The sequence below is a fragment of the Herpailurus yagouaroundi genome, unplaced genomic scaffold (assembly GCF_014898765.1).
Source record: "Herpailurus yagouaroundi ecotype Mexico unplaced genomic scaffold, PumYag 218, whole genome shotgun sequence".
In the NCBI taxonomy this organism is placed as follows: Eukaryota; Metazoa; Chordata; class Mammalia; order Carnivora; family Felidae; genus Herpailurus; species Herpailurus yagouaroundi.
In genome coordinates, this window is record NW_024412449.1 from 4576050 (window position 1) to 4593296 (window position 17247).

General features: G+C 36.2%; 1 protein-coding gene and 1 pseudogene across 7 annotated transcripts in view; one reads left to right on the forward strand and one right to left on the reverse strand.

The window, feature by feature from the left end:
* Window positions 1-17247, forward strand: part of SBF2 (SET binding factor 2) — a 448047-nt gene that overhangs the window by 240917 nt on the left and 189883 nt on the right. For all 7 annotated transcript variants that reach the window (XM_040456902.1, XM_040456904.1, XM_040456906.1 and 4 more), the window contains exons 14-15: window positions 9586-9790; window positions 16493-16602. In XM_040456902.1, coding sequence (XP_040312836.1) covers window positions 9586-9790; window positions 16493-16602 — 315 coding nt within the window. The remainder of the gene's footprint in view (window positions 1-9585; window positions 9791-16492; window positions 16603-17247) is intronic.
* LOC121018233 (mitochondrial calcium uniporter regulator 1-like) lies at window positions 88-863 on the reverse strand (annotated as a pseudogene).

The following is a 17247-nucleotide window of genomic DNA, read 5'->3' on the forward strand; positions in this document are numbered from 1 at the left end:
TTGTACTAAGCTGACACAAGACTGAAAACTGCAATAAAATAAGTAATAATTATACATTCTTTTTTTTCTCTTTAAATAGACACTTTATTATATCCACAGGCAATAAAATCCCAGAGCTACTATTAGGTAAATCCAGACCCTGCTGAATATTTAATGTTACCAAGCTTCTGCGATGTCCAGCATGGTTTTGAGGCTGGTGACCTCAGTGTCTATCTTCCTGCCTGTCTTGGTGACAGCTCTATCTTGCTGGGCATGCAGTGTCACCATCTCTGTCCTCATTTCCAGCAGCTTCCTTTCATTTCAGCGAATACATTTCTTTCACTCTGCTCTTTTCTGGAACGAAGCCTAATTTGGTTATCTGTTCAGACTTTGATCACTTCATCCGTTACTTGGTTGTTTTAACCAATGTAGTTCAAGGTTTATTTTCTCATATTCTGCTCTGAGGGCTGAAAACTCACTGTTCTCCAAAATAATCATATCTTTTTTCACATTAGAAGTCTGGGACATTATATTGCTGAACAGTGATCTGCTGCATCTTGGTGACCATATCCTTGTAGACAGTATCCATGTTGGCATCCATGTTCTTGACCAATGCATAGATGGTGATTTCTGCTTGCTGGGTGATGAAACCATCTTTTTTTTTTTTTTTTTTTTTTTTTTGAGTAAACACACTGAGGCATGGGTGTCCAGTAGAGCGTCTTATTCCCGCAAGAGAGGAAATCTGTCCTTTTGTGCTCCAAATCTCTCCCAGTGCTCCAGCTGCAGGCTCCTGCCCACTGCTGCCCTGGGGGTAAGGCCCCAGCACCAGTACTCCCCATCCTGGAGCACTCCCAGTCTGCGAGGGACCAGTGCAGGGTGGGCACAAGCAGCTAATTTTTATACATTATTAAAGGTAAATGGAAAACACAGACAACGGCTGATGTGGTTTGAGTGGTGGGGTGCAGAGCCAAGGGCCAAGAAAGAATTCTTGAAACATCTTTGGTGCAAAAAGGTGTTTTTATTAAAGCACGGGAACAATAGGACCCATGGACAGAAAGAGCTGCACTGAGGTTGTGACAGGTGACTGATTATATACTTTTAGGTTGGGAGGGGGTTAGGGATAGCACAAGCCTCCAAGGAATTTTGAAAACAAGCTTTCCAGGACCCTGTTGGGGGCTAGCTATTGTTAAGAAAATGTCATTTATTACTGTTTAGTAAAAACTCAGTCATGAGACCTTTCAGATGTGTATCAGTAGGCCTTATGCTTCGAGTATGATTGCCAGTATACATCTTGGTGGATAGAGATAAAGGAAGCTTCCAAAGGAATTTCTATATGTTTGAGGTAGACTCACAGGATCCTGAGGGGTCAGGCTAAGATTGCCTTTTGCCCTTAGCAAAGTGTCAGCATGGAGGCAGCTGAGTTCCTAGAGGAAGGTCACTCTGCCTGTTTCAAGAACTTGTCAATGGGCTGTTTGTGGTAAGGAAATTTAATTGTTTTCTTTTTGCTTTTGTTTCCCCACATCAACACGTATCCTTTAAAAACAGTACTTTTAAAGTGATCATCATGAGGGACTTGTATGACTAGGTCAGAGATGGAAATCACCCTTCAAATGTACTCTGCATTTCTTGAGCCCTTATTGAGTTTTTCTCCCCCAATCTAATCCTATTCCATTTAATTTGATCCATTCCATTCTTTCAGTATGTATTTATTAAGCATCTGCTAGCACCAGGCATTTTCTAGGTACACGATTCCCATAGTATCCTTCGAAAGAGGATATATCTACGTGATGAGTGAGAATTTCAGAATATCCCCATGGATTGTCCTCAGACTTTCTGAGATTCTGTCTAGTTGTAAGATTCTAAACTCCACATGGTCCCAACATTCCTGAAGTAAATATGTTACAAAGTTAAAAGGCAGAGTATGATGGTAAAGTTACTTTCTTGGGTCATGCAGGAAGTTGAGGGGAGGGAGGAAGGATGGTCTCAATGCAAGGAAAATAATCCAGATGGTTCTATTTTTAACTAGTCAGTTTTTTGTTTTTTTTTTTTTTTTTTTTTTTTTTTTTTTTTTTTATCACATTCTAAATTCCCTTTTGGTCAGCAAGAACCAACCATGTAATTTGGCTGTTTCCTTATTATTGGGTTAGAATTGAGACCTGGTGATTCCACTTAGATGTTTGTAAATACTTTGTTGCAGTGAAGTCTGGTATGTGTGCCTACTCTCTCTGCTTCATTTCCCTTTGAAGTACCTCAAAAACGAACCGTAATTTCTGTTTCTTCTCGCTACTCCCTTGTATTGCTTTTTGGTGTGTGAGAATATGAGGAGATGTGAGTAGGATGGATTGTAACAGTGTTTGGGTGCTCTTTTAACTTTCTGGAGCTTCTTAAATAATTAAGGAAATAATTTGGTGACTTAGGTAGAGGACAGGAATGGGAAGGAGACATGAAGGAGAAGGAAGGGAATAACTCCATTAGAGACAAATTGTGTAAGCATTGGCAAGGTTTATACCATGAAGATTATTGGCCATTCACTATACAGCTTTTCTTTCCATTCCCAATTGATAATACTGGATCTGGGTCTGCTCACTTTGGCTTTCAGAATCTTCCATGTCTATATGACAGCACATTTATCTACTTACTGGCTCTATCTCTGTGATTCTCATATATACTAAAAAAGGACCACTAACTGTACACAAAATGAGAATGTTAAGATAGGCCAAGACAAGAAATTTAGAAAACCTCCATTCCAAGGCATCAAGGAATCAGTTGGATATGTATTTTACTGTTTTACATAGTGCAGTTTTTCTAATTTGTTTTGCATCTGCAATGGTATATAAATATTTGCTAGACTGTGTAATTTGTTTGATAGTTTTCTTAAAAGTTAAAGGAAAAATGAGAAGACTTGGACCTTCTTATAGAATAATATGAGATTTCTATTTGTGCCTCTAGTCATTGCCTAGCATTGCAGTTACTAGGTTTTAAAATCCTAATGGGAGAACAAAGTCCAAATACAGGAATATCCATTATAAATCACATAAAGTCTATACCCTTTACATTTCAACATAAAGTTAATTTCACTACCATGCAAATTAAATCTACACTGATGTTATTATCTCTTTGCCAACTGTGAATAAAAGGATTTTGTTGTTGTTATAGGAAGGATGTAAAATACTGTGATCATCTTTAGTCTTAAAAAGTCAAAACATAAACAGCTTACTTAGATTATTGTGATGAAATAAGATCCCCAAAGCATAAAAATCAGACTTCTCCCTTATCTTATCTGATCTATTTGTTCATTTTTAAGTCACGTTTACTGTGAGATAATTTACATGTAGTAATATGTACCTTTTTTAAAATGTACTCTAGGGGCGCCTGGGTGGCTCAGTTGGTTAAGCATCCAACTTCGGCTCAGGTCATGATCTCACAGTCCGTGAGTTCAAGCTCTGCATTGGGCTCTGTGCTGACAGCTCAGAGCCTGGAGTCTGCTTCAGATTCTGTGTCTCCCTCTCTCTCTCTGCCCCTCCCCTGCTCATGCTCTGTCTCAAAAATAAATATTAAAAAAAAAACATCAAAATGTACTGTAGATATTAACAAATGAATGAAGCTGTATAATCCATCACCACTACAATAAGGACAGAACATTTTTGACAACCCCCCTAAATTCCTTTCCTTGTTATAATCACTTCCTCGTACCACCTCAAACTCTTAATAACTGATCTGCTTTCTGTCTCTTTAGTTTTTGCCTTTTTTGTAATGTCAGTATGTAGCTTTTTGAATTTGGTTTCTTTCACTTAGCATACTGCATTTCAGATTCCTTTATGCTGCATAGATCAGTTGTTTATTCCTTTTCATTGTTGAGTAGTAGTCCATTGCATGGATGCCTCAAACTTCTGTTTATCTATTAACCAACTGAAGGGCAATTGTGGCAGTTATGAACAAAACCACTAGAACATTTGCACAGGTTTTGTGTGAACATAAATTTTCACTTCTCTTGGGTAAATATTTAGAAGTAGGATGCTGGGATATATGGTAACAAAATGTAAACTTTATAATAAACTGCCAGACTATTTTCCCAAAAGTCTATACCATTTTGCATTCCCACCAGACATATATGAGTTACATTTATTCTGCATCTTTACCAACATTTGTATCCTCAGGTTTGTTTGTTTGTTTGTTTGGTCTTATTTTGTTTTTAGCCGTTCTCATAAGTATGCGGTGGTATCTTATAGTTTTAATTTGCATGTCAGCAGGTGAGCGAAAGTATGGGTCTCTTACCTAGTTGATGCGTCCTCTCTTGGCACTTGTGAAAAGAGTACTTGTCTTAGAATATGAAACCTCCATCTAGAATTATGAATTAGAGCAGTGGTTCTCAGTAGGGGTAACCCCTCCCTTCCAGAAATTTGGCAACATCTGGACACATTTCTGTTTGTCACAGCTGAGGAGGGTGTCCTAGTGGCATCTGGTAGGCAGATGCTAGGGATGCTTCTAAACATCTTACAATTTACAAATTTACAAGACACCCACTACTTCCCCATCCAAACAAAGAAATATCTAGCTCAAAATGTTAAAATTGCCATGGTACAGAAACCCTGGATTAGGGGAATCAGCATATTAGGTATTAAAGTCATACACCAAACTTATTTGTGTTAAGGATGCAGCTTTAATTCATCTGGGTGATCATTGAAAGTCCTGTGAGGATGGAAAGTTGAGAATGTTTCCTTTCATCAATATTGTATGCACAACTAGGCAACCCTAAAAAGTCCAGTTATATTTTGTCAGTGTTTAATGACTTAGTCCAGTGATAGTATTGATTTCAGCTGTGTTCGGAAGGTTTTGTGTAACTTGCTCTCCCACATGGCTCTATAATAATTGGTGCACATTAAATAATTATTAAATACCTAAGTTAATATGGGAAACTTGGTAACCACCAACAAGGTCACATCGATTTGTCATTCACTGCTGAGACCAACGTGTAGGAAGAAATTGTTTTCCCCAATGTTGCCTACTTTGTATTTCCAGTAGGGTTTGGGGCTTTTTGTTTTATTTTGCTTGCTTTGCTTTTATTCGAAGTGCATTCTCAGCCTTGTTTTCCATAAGCCCTAGGCATATTCTCATTTTGCTTGCCAAAAAAAAAAAAGAAAAATCCATGTTTCCAGACCAGATGGTATGTGTGTCATTTTTTCAAGTCTGAGAAAATCATTGTACCTCCCATTACTATCATACATTCTCAAAGCAGGATTACAGAGCCCATTTCTTGAAAACTATTATCTAATTTTAAAATTCCCTCTAAACAATAGTGCATTTTGCTGGCTTTTGTGGGCAGTTCATCTTGGCTGCCTTGAACAAAATTGTTACCATGTTCACCATAGTGTTTAGTGGCCTGAATTCTTGGTTATTAATTTATATTTGCATTTCTCTGCAATCAAAGATGAAAATTTGGCAGCTTCTTTCTTCTATTGAAAATAATGAATTTCCTTGTTTCCACAAGGATATTCAACAACAAAATTAGGCTGCGGTTTTTAATGAGCTCAGTAATCTTCAAGGGAACAGTCCAAATGCAGCTGAAGTTCCAAGTAAGAGCAGATGTTTCTAAGAATATGCAGAGTTCATTGAGCCTTAAATTTCCTCTCATTTCTTCTGTCTTCTTGAAAGCCATTATGTGACCAAATTGGGTGTAAAGTAGCAAATGTATTTCTTTATATTTACCACAGTGCCCGTTAGAGGGCAGCAGTATACAGACACAGCATCCAGAAAAAACAAGCACTTTGATTCACAGGCATGAGCCTTTTTTGCATCTTCTGAACACAATTGAATATGTTGTAATTTGTAACTTTATCCCATAATATGAATTTTATGTATAATGTTTATACAACTGCAGGATAGCCTCATCTTTGAGCTTTGTTTTAAAATGATTAAAAATGCTTTTTAATCTTAATTCTATAGATTTGGTTTATAATATTTCATATTGCTTATGAGAAGAATAACACTACTGATGACTAATAGCAATATCTTTTCTTTAATAAGTTATTTCTGTTTTAACTCTTATTGACTATGATTTTTGTTGTTGTTAAAATGTAAGTAGCTGGTGATATGATGGGATTCGTGGGAGAAAGACATGGTTTGAGTTTTAGAGGTATGGTGTCATGCTATAGAATATGCAGTGAATAAATATTTTTTACATGAATGTACTCTAAATTTTTAGAAAACAGCTTTCATATTTTCTGGGAAAGTGTGTATGTGTGTGCACACGTGAGTGCACACAGGCACTAAAAGTTTTCCTGTAACAACTCATTTTGTCCTCTCAAGAACCTTATGAAGTAGGTACTGTACCATTATCTAGATTACAGGTGAGGAAACTAAAACACAAGTGGTGAGTGAATTGACACCGTACCAGGTCACACTACCAATAAGTGGCTAAGCTGGAATTTAACCCAGAAGGTCTGGCATCACAGACCAGGCACTAAAAATACTTTGTTATACTACCTGTCTCATTGAATTGTCCAACCATTCCCTGTGAATCGTAGTGTCACCTGTCTCTATCACGTTTTTACACAGAGTCCTGTTTCTGGGCCTTTATTCCATTAGCCTTTTTAACCCTTCACTAATACCAGTTGCCATACGAGATTTATTATTATAGGCTTAGGTAAGTTTTGAGATCTTGGAACTTTGACTTCTCCACTTAATCTTCTTCAGAATTGCCTTGACTATTTTTGTATCTTTATTCTTCCATATAAGGTTTAGGATGAACTTATACATTGCAGGATTTTAAGTAGAAATAATATGTGTATCTTTATTTTTCTAAATGACCTTAAGTCATTTTCAGAACAAGATAAAAGAATATATAGTAAGAGAGAGATAAAATATAGTTAGGAAAGATAACTAAGAAGATGTATTTTTTAATTCTATTTTTCCATGTTTTAAAATTTGTTACAATGAATATTATTTACATCATGGAAAATATATTTTAAGTTTTTATTTTATTATAAAGAAAATAAGTATAAATAGAAACAGAAGTAATGAAGACTGTATGTAAATGATTCTGATTCTGACCTCAAAATCCACATGAATTACCTTTCCAGCCTGAAAAAAAAAATCTGCCAGTGAGTTTTAGAAAATTGATATTTGTAACTTTGAGAAGATATCTTAGGCATTGTGACTAAAGAACAGAAAAACAAAAACAAGCATACTACTTTTGAAAAGGACAGTTGCAGAAACTATAGACCAGTGATGTTGGTGTTAATCCAAGCATAATTTTAGAACAATTTTTTCAGCATATAGTTTAGAAAGTGGTGATCATGAAGACTTGGCATAGGAATTTATTTATATATTTTCCCCTGCCTTTGCTAACAATGCAAAGGGAAAACACCAAGTGCATATAAGGGTTACTTTGGCAAGAACAAATTTTATAACTAATTTCACCTTCTCAGGAACCTTGTAAGATGTCCCTCAGGCAAAGTTATTTTCCCAGCGTCACACATGAGTCGAACAAAAACTAGAACTCGGGCTTTTTTACACTTAAAAGAGTATTAATTATTATTGTGTTGCTGAGATATGCTCTACCTATGTCATCTGCCATGGCTGAACCTTTTCTTTACCTGGGTCTGGACCATATAACCATAAAGAATTGTGGGGAGTAGCTCTAGTAGATGATGACAGATATCCATTTTAACTGTCTGGAGAAAGTATAGGGTAGTATTGAGCTTAATCTACAACACAAATAACAGGTTCAAGAAGAAAAGGGAATTTTCTGGTTGCAAAGGATAATAAATGCTAGAATTGGTCTAAGAATGGCAGTAAAACATCTTTCCCTAGAGAACGTTATTAAAAGATGAATTCCATTCTACCTGTGGTGTTTGAAATATAATCCTCCTTAACTGGGTGGCTAGATAAAAATTTATGCCAGCCCTAAGGATCTATGAAAATATTAGCTGATATATTTACTTCAATTATTGCAATCCTAGTATGTGTTCAACATTGTGTCCCACTTATTATGAAATAGTGGGAAGTAGTTTAGGGTGCCAGCTATGTGCCAGGCAGTTTTTAGATGCAACAGGTATACAGTAGAGGGCAAAGAATATTTTTCTGATTGGCTGAAATGTTGGCCCTCACGGAGCTTCATTTTAGTAAGAGAAGGGTAGACAATAAGCAAGTTAAATAAAATTTATAATATGTGAGAAGATGGTAAGTGCTAAAGAGGAAAATATAATAAGAGGGATAGGGAGTGTATTGGTATAACTTTAGATAAGGTGGGCAAGAAAGGTAGCATTTGAGCAAAGAAATGCAGGAAGGAATAAAGGATGCTGTTGAAATTGTAGGGGGATAGGCAGAAGTAACAGTTAAGTGCAAAGGCCTTGAGGCTGGAACAAGAAGGCCTGGGTAGCTAGAGCAGAATGAAGGAAAACAGTAGCAGGACAGTCCTATAGGAAAGCCAGATCTTGTGGGGCCTTGTAAATTATTTTAGGAACTTTGGATTTTACTCTGAGTAAAATAAAGAGCTACTTGAATGAACAGAGTATTGAGGTGATAGTTTGACATACTTTTAACTAGATCACTCTGTCTGCAGTATTAAGAATAGAGGGAGGGAGGGAATGAGGATGGAAGCAGAGAGACCAGTCAGGAGACTGTTGTTCTGTGGTAATATAGAGATGTTGCCTTGAACCTTAGGGTTGTTGAAAAATGGTCAGATTAGGAACATATTTGAAAGGCAAAGTCCAAAAAGTTTGCAGAGGAATGGATGATTGAGTGTTGGAGAAAGGCATTACAGATAGCTAAGCATTTCACCTGAGAGGAAAAATAAATATGCCATTTACTGAAGTGGAGAAGACTATAGAAAGCAGATTTGGAGGAGGGGAAGAGTAATTGCGCCATTTGGACGTCTATTTAAGAAGTTTTTTTTTTTTTTTAATTTTTTAAGTTTATTCACTCAGAGAGAGAGAGAGAGAGCACAAGCAGGGGAAGGGCAGAGAGAGAGGGAGAGAGAATCCCAAGCAGGCTCTGCACTGTCATTGCAAAGCCCCATGTGGGGCTTGAACTCACGAACCATGAAGATCATGACCTGAGCCGAAGGCAGATGCTTAACCGACTGAGCCACCCAGGTGACTCAAGAAGTTATTTTAAATCCAAATGGAAATACTCTGCTCAGGCAGTTGAATATACGTATATGGCGTTCAGGAGAAAGCTCAGTTGGAGGAAAGAATTTATGGATCATTGGTGTTTTTATGGTTGAAATATTGAGAATGGAAGTTGTCCCCAAGGAAATAAGTGTAGATAGAAAAGAGGCCCAAAGTCTGAGCCCTGGTGTTTTTACATAGTTAAGAGATTAGGCAGATAAAAAAAATAGACAAAGATGTAGCAAGAAGACCTAGAAACCACATGGAGAAAGTATTCATAGAAAAGGAGTTTGAGTGATCAGCTATATTATCTGATGCTGCTGATAGATCCCCTAAGAAGATTCTGGTACTCTCTTTTATGGCATGTATCTGAATGTATATATAATCACTCATCTGTCTGACTTCAGTTTTTGTCCCTTTGAGCTCCCACTCTCTGCCTGGCAATCTTCCATTGGTATTTCAACTTCTGACTAATTTTACCTGTTTGATATTGCAGGAGAATCCTAACCCTCATATGGCATTCCAGAAAGTTCCACGCCCAACAGAAGGATCCCACTTGCGAGTTCATATTCTGCCTTTCCCAAAAATTAATGAAACTCGGGTACAGGAATTAATACAGGAAAATCTTGCTAAGAACCAGAATGCGCCTCCTGCTTCACGAGTGGAAAAGAAATGTGTTGTGCCAGCAGGTCCACCTGTTGGTATGTATCTGTCTCTTTGTTTGTTTTAAAAGTAAACCTTTTATCAAGATAGAAGACACAAAAATGAAAGTGTGCCACTTGACGAATTTTTACAAAGTAAACAAACTTGTATAACCAGAATTAGAGCATTGTTAACACCCAGAAACACTGTTCCATTCACTGTCTCTCACAAACAGTAACCATTAATGTAACTGCTATACTATAGAATCTTCTCTTTTTAAAAAACAGCTATATTGAGTTATATATCACACACCATAAAGCTCAATAAGTGCACCATTCAGTGGTTTTTAGCATATCCACAGAGTTGTGCAACCATTTTCACTACATAATATCAGATTGTTTTCATTATGCCAAATAGAAATACCCATACCCATTAGTAGTCACTCCCCATTTTCCACCAAAACCATTCCTCTCTACCGTTAGGCAATAATCTTTATATCTTTATAGATTTACCTATTCTGGACATTTTATATAAATGGAATTATACAGTATATGATCTTTTGTAACTGACTTCATTTAGCATAATATTTTCAAGGTTCATCCATGTAGCATGTAACAGTACTTCATTGCTTTTTATACCTGAATAATATTCCATCGTATGGAGATATACATATATGTATACATGTATGTGTGTATATGTGTGTATATGTATATGTACATGTATATCTATATGTATATGTAAGTATATATATTTATGTTTTGTTGTCCATTCACCAACAGGTGGGTGGTTGGGTTGTTTCTACTTTTGCCTACTTTTTGACTACTGTTTTCAGAATGCTGCTGTGAGCATTCATGTGTAAGTTTTTGTATGGATATATGTTTTCAGTTCTTTCAGGTATATCACTAGGTGTGGAATTTCTGGGTCATATGGTAAGTCTATGTTTAATAGTTTTAGAAACTGCCAGACTGTTTTCCAAAACAGCTGCACCATTTTACATTCCCATTAGCAATGTATGGGGCATTCTGATTTCTCTATATACACTGATGTTATAGAGCATCTTTTCATCTACTTATTTACCATTCTTTATATCTTCTTTGGAGAAATGTGTATTTAGATCCTTTGTCCATTTTTAAATGGGCTACTGGTCTCTTTATTATTGATTCATAAGAGTTCTGTATATATTTTGTATACAAGTCCCTTATCAGATATGTAATTTGCAAATATTTTTTCCCATTCTGTGGGTTGTCTTTCTTTACTGATTTTTATCTCTTCTTCTTCAGCTGTTGAGGGAAATGTGTTATAGTCTCCTGTGATAATAGTAGAATTTACCTATTTCTCATTTCAATTCTATCCATATTTTCCTTCATATATTTTGGAGATGATTTGTTGGATCCACATATATTTGATATATCATAGCAACCTGGTGATTGATCCCTTTATCATTATGAAATGTTCCTCTTTATGTCTAGTAATACTTCCTGCCTTAAAGTATACTTTGATATTTATATAGCTATGCCAGCTTTCCTTTGTTTAGTGTTTGTATGGTTTATCTTTTTTTATCCTTTTATTTTCAAATTTTCTAGGGCTTTATGTTTAATATATGCCTCTTGTAGGGGCACCTGGGTGGCTCAGTCAGTTGAGTGTCTGACTTCTCAGGTCACTTCAGCTTGTGGGTTTGAGCTCCACATTGGGTTCTGTGCTGGCAGCTCAGAGCCTGGAGCCTGCTTCAGATTTTGTGTCTCCCTCTCTCTCTCTGCCCCTCCTCCTGCTCACCCTCTCTCTCTCTCTCTCAAAACAAATAAACATAAAAAAAATGTATACCTCTTGTAAACAGCATGTGGTGGGTTTTTTTTTTTTAGCCAGTCTATCTTAGTATATTACTTATATTACTTAATATACTATTTATCTTTATGTAAATATAATTACTGATATAGTAATGGCCTTAATGTAGTTTACTGGTTGTTTTTTTTCTGTTTAATCTTCCTGTTTTATGTTTCCCCTGCTTTCTTGCTTTCTTTTGGATTAATAAACTATTTTTCTTATTCCATAATTTATCTCTGTTAACTTTTTATTTATACATTTGCTTATTGATCTTTTAGAGGTTTACCTGCAGACCATGACACACATCTACTTTTGTCAGTTCAGCTTTCACCAGAAACTTTTGGTCAGCCTAGCCATATGCCAGATTCAAGCCTGGATTCTCAGTAGTCTTCTATCTGTACCCAAAATTGGTAGATCGCCTAGGGAAAATTTGGATGTGTGTGTGTTAACTCACCTCTCCAACTTTTTTCTCCTTCTCTGGAATTTTAGGTCCTCTAGTCCTCGTGCTTCTGTAGCAATCTGTTACATTTAAATAGATCGTTTTGCATTTTATCTGACTTTTATAATTGTTCCTGTAGGAATTTTAGTTTGCTACAGACTGTTCTATCATATCTGGAAGTAAGTGTGGTTTTATTATCAATGAATAACCGTATAGTCATTGTATATTTACATAGTAAGCTTAATAATTATACATTGTTAACATTAATGTTATATTACATATATAGTAATATTAATGCTACTTTTATTATTTATTTATTTGGTAATGTTAATTTGCCATTATTTTCCTAAGAATACCTTTTACTCAAGTGTTGATTGAACTTTCACATAGAGAAGAAGAGGGAGAAGGTAGACACATTAGGGTGAATAGTTACCTTTTGAAGGGATTAGTCAGGTTATTTTAATAATCATAAGCTAGTTGAGTTCTTTCTTTAATGTTTATTTACTTTTGAGAGAGAGGGAAAGAAAAAGCACAAGTGGGGTAGGGACAGAGAGAGAGGGAGACAGAGGATTGGAAGTGGGCTCCGAGCTCAGAGCGGAAAGCCTGATGCAGGGCTCTAACTCACACACTGTGAGACCATGACCTGAGCCAAAGTCAGACACTTTACTGACTGAGACACCCAGGCACACCAAGTTCTTTCTTTAAATACCCACATGAAGTTTGATAAAGTTTAATTTGCTTTAATTGTAGCCTTAACTGTCTCAATATTATCCTCATTTGATCTCTTTACTTTCTTCATTTTTAATCCACATCAAATTCATTCTTTAGATGCATGTGGAGTATATCACTGTAATCAGTGAGAGAGGTACACGTGACTCAGTATTTGGCCCTGCATGTAAAATCTGAATGAACGAACGAATGAATGAATGCAGGGGCCTCTGTCCAACTTTCTGGTTCATTTGAGTTGATAAGAGTCGGGATTTCCCTTGTACTAAAATTAAACAGTATGAAAGTTTCATTTTACATGATACTCATTTCATGAGTGTAAAATTGCTGTCACCTTAGGAGGCATTCACATTGTGAGAGGTTAATTAGTTTCGAGCTATTCCTCAGGGGAGCCAGAACTAGCATTGGTAAGCCAAAGCCTTAGAAAGGAAACCCTGGGAATCAAGTGCCCACAAACCAGAGTTGTCATCAGACGTTAGAAAGCTAGTATTAGAACGCCACAACTGGGGGTTTGGCCAGTCTGAAGTATCAGTAACTCCAAGTGAAGAGCTTTCTTCTCTGAGTGAACTAAGTCATAGTCTCAAAGGAAAACAATAATTCCCACATGGTAACAGACTTATTATCAGAAAACATGGGATGTTTTAGTGGCTTGTCCTAAAGAAAATTTAAAATGTTGCTGAAGAGATTTTAGAATTAAAAGTTTATAAACACAGCTTAAAGATGTTGCTCAATAAAGTATGTGGTATTATTTGGAGACTCTAAGAAGTTTCCTACTTAACAATTTCTATTTCAGTCTATTCCACTGACCTACATGTGTGGGAAGCACCAGAGCACACAATTAAGAATGAGCATTTCATAGAAGAGTCATGTGTAATAATCTATTTAACCATCATGGTCATGAAGAATATCAGTGTCATATGATTAAAAATGAATTAAAAAAAACTAGTAAAATTTGAGTTTTATTGTCTATTATATGGTGCCAATTGATTTCCTGATTCTGATAATACATTCTAGTTAGGCAAGATGTCACCAATGGGAAAAGCTGACTGAGGAGTGCATGAATCTTCTCCATACTATTTTGTAACTTTTGGTGAGCTTAAAATTATTGCAAAAAAAAGTTTAAAAAATGATTTGAAAGATAAAAGATTTTGTATTGATGAAATGAAAGGGATGCTAATAAGTAAGATACGATAGTCTTTCTTCTTAAGTATGAGGGGAAGTAAAGGGATTATGCCTTTAGATTCCAAGAGCAACCATAAAATATAAGGGCTCTTAAAAAACCGTATCAGACCTATAAATGTAGAGAACAAACTGATGGTTGCCAGGGAAGTGGGGAGAGTTGGGAAAAATAGGTGAATGGGAACAGGAGATACAGGCTTCCAGTTTTGGAATGAATAAGTCACAGGAATAAGAGGCACAGCATAAGGAACTTTGGTATTGTAATAGCAGTGTAATGGAACTTTGGTATTGTAATAGCAGTATAATGGAACAGATGGTAGCTACACTTGGAAACAAAGCATAATGTATAAACTTGTCAAATCACTAAATTGTACACCGGAAACTAACTACACTCAAATAAATAAAAAGAAAAAATATATAAGGGGTCTTTCTTTTTGGCTTAAGAATGATTGATACTACATCATTTGTACCAATGATACAGTACTTTGTGAAATTAACATTCTTAACTAATACTACTTTGGTTTATATCCTTCTAATATTCTTTTCATAAGGTAAATTTATTTTAAGTAATTTTAGCCTATGTATTAGACTAGATTTTTTTAAAATATAATTTATTGTCAAAATGGTTAACATACAGTGTGTAAAGTGTGTAAAGATACTTGTACACACCAAGTATCTTGGTTTTTGGGGTAGATTCCCATGGTTCATCGCTTATATACAACACCCAGTGCTCATCCCAACAAATGCCCTCCTCAGTGTCCATAACCCATTTTCCCCTCTCCCCAACCCCCCAATCCACCCTTAGTTTGTTCTCTGTATTTAAGAGTCTCTTATGGTTTGCCTCCCTCCCTCTCTGTAATTATTTTTCTCCCTTCCCTTTCCCCGGTCTTCTGTTAAGTTTCTCAAGTTCCACATGAGTGAAAACATGGTATCTGCCCTTCTCTGACTGACTTATTTCACTCAGCATAATACCTTCCAGTTCCATCCACATTGCTGCAAATGGCATGATTTCATTCTTTCTCATTGCCAAGTGGTATTCCATTGTATATATAAACCACATCTTCTTTATCCATTCATCAGTTGATGGACATTTAGGCTCTTTCCATAATTTGGCTATTGTTGATAGTGCTGCTATAAACGTTGGGGTACAGGTACCCCTATGCATCAGCACTCCTGTATCCCTCGGATAAATTCCTAGTAGTGCTATTGCTGGGTCATAGGGTAGTTCTATTTTTAACGTTTTGAGGAACCTCCGCACTGTTTTCCAGAGTGGCTGCACCAGTTTGCATTCCCACCAACAGTACAAGAGGGCTCCCATTTCTCTACATCCTCGCCAGAATCTGTAGTTTCCTGAGGTGTTCATTTTAGCCACTCTGGCTGGAGGTAGTATCTCAGCGTGGTTTTGATTTGTATTTCCCTGATGATGAGTGACATTGAGCATCTTTTAATGTGTCTGTTGGCCATCTGGATGTCTTCTTTGGAAAAGTGTCTATTCATATCTCCTGCCCATTTCTTCACTGGATTATTTGTTTTTTAGGTGTTGAGTTTGGTAAGTTCTTTATACATTTTGGATACTAACCCTTTATCCAATATGTTATTTGCAAATATCTTTTCCCAATCTGTCAGTTGCCTTTTGGTTTTGTCAATTGTTCCCTTTGCAGTGCAGAAGATTTTTATCTTGATGAGGTCCCAGTAGTTCATTTTTGCTTTTAATCCCCTTGCATTTGGAGATGTGTCAAGCAAGAAATTGCTGCGGCTGAAATCAAAGAGGTTGTTGTTCCCTGCTTTCTCCTCTGGGGTTTTGATGGTTTCCAGTGTATTAGACTAGAATTATTCAATCTTATGGTAAAGGTGACTGGTACGTAGTTCATAGGAGTAAAAAGTTACTCCCAAGTTCATATAGTAATTCTTGGGCCATAATCATTTCTCTTTTTGTGTGGTGTCTTTTCAGTTCCCCTCTACTCAGATTTGTAGAATCTGATTTTTTTGTCATATGTGGTTTTCCTTTGGTAATATCTTAGAAATATCAGCTTCTTTTTTTGTTAGTAGTCCTCTCATATATAAATGTTAGCTACTTTTTTCATGATACTGTACCCCAAACTTTATCGGTTTGTTTACAATTCGAGTTAAAAATTGGGGCATTTGGTGTGGGTTCAATTGCTGCGTCAGGCTCTGTGCACTGGCTGCATGGAGCCTGCCTAGGATTCTGTTTCTCCCTCCCTCTCTGCCCCTCCCCCATTGGCACACTCTCAAAATAAATAAACTTAAAAAAATAGATATTTACTTTTGCTTATACAATTGTACTGTGCAGTATCAATTAATTTGCATAATAGTTCAGTTTATCTTTGGAAGCTATCCTGTGATATTATCCTCTATAAGCCTTTGACTAGCCTGACACTTCAAAACCTAAATATGTAATCAGAGTAATAAAATGGAATACCTCCAATGCCATGTAACCAGGGAAAAGAATAAATTCTAAATGTTGGTCATGTAAATAGTTATAGTCATATAAACTGTAAATACTAATATTCCTCTTGCTTTTGTAGTTGCCAAAGAGGTTTAATTTGTTTGTGTTGTCTTTATATTCCTCTATTAGTCTCCATAATGGATAAGGTGACAACAGTTTTCAACAGTGCACAGAGATTGGAAGTTGTTAGAAATTGCATCTCTTTCATATTTGAAAATAAAACGTTGGAGACTGAAAAGGTAATAAAATTCCATCTTTCCCAAGTAAGCATTCATCATTTCCCTTTCAGATTTACATGTGTAGCTTGCCAAATGACCTCTCCTCTAATTCCATCTCTTGTCTTTATTGAGTGTCCTTTGATCGTTTTGATCATTTTAAGTGAATCAAGTCTAAGATTTAAAATCTTAGCCAAGCCTAGTTATGTGGCTACCAGAGAAATACTAATAGTCATTTTTTTCCTCAAACTTTTAAACATTGTTCACTAAATCCTATTTTACTTAGAAATTTAACATTTTAAGTATAATTTTATTTATTGCAAAGAATCTAGTCAGAATAAGTAATGAATTATAGAAACAGTGGTATTCAATTTAAATGGGTCTTATTAAAGCACATTTTCTTGAGGCTCATGGGTCGCTCAGTCAGTTAAGCATCTGACTTCAGCTCAGGTCATGATATTATGGTTTGTGAGCTCAAGCCCTATGTCATGTTCCATGCTGACAGCTGAAAACCTGGAGCCTGCTTCAGATTCTGTGTCTCCCTGGCTCTCTGCCTCCGTCTCTCTCTCTCTCTCTCTCTCTCTCTCTGTCTTTCACAAATAAACTTAAAAAAATCATAGTGTTTACAGTGTTCCCAGTATAACAATGTTATTGGAATAAACATAAGAG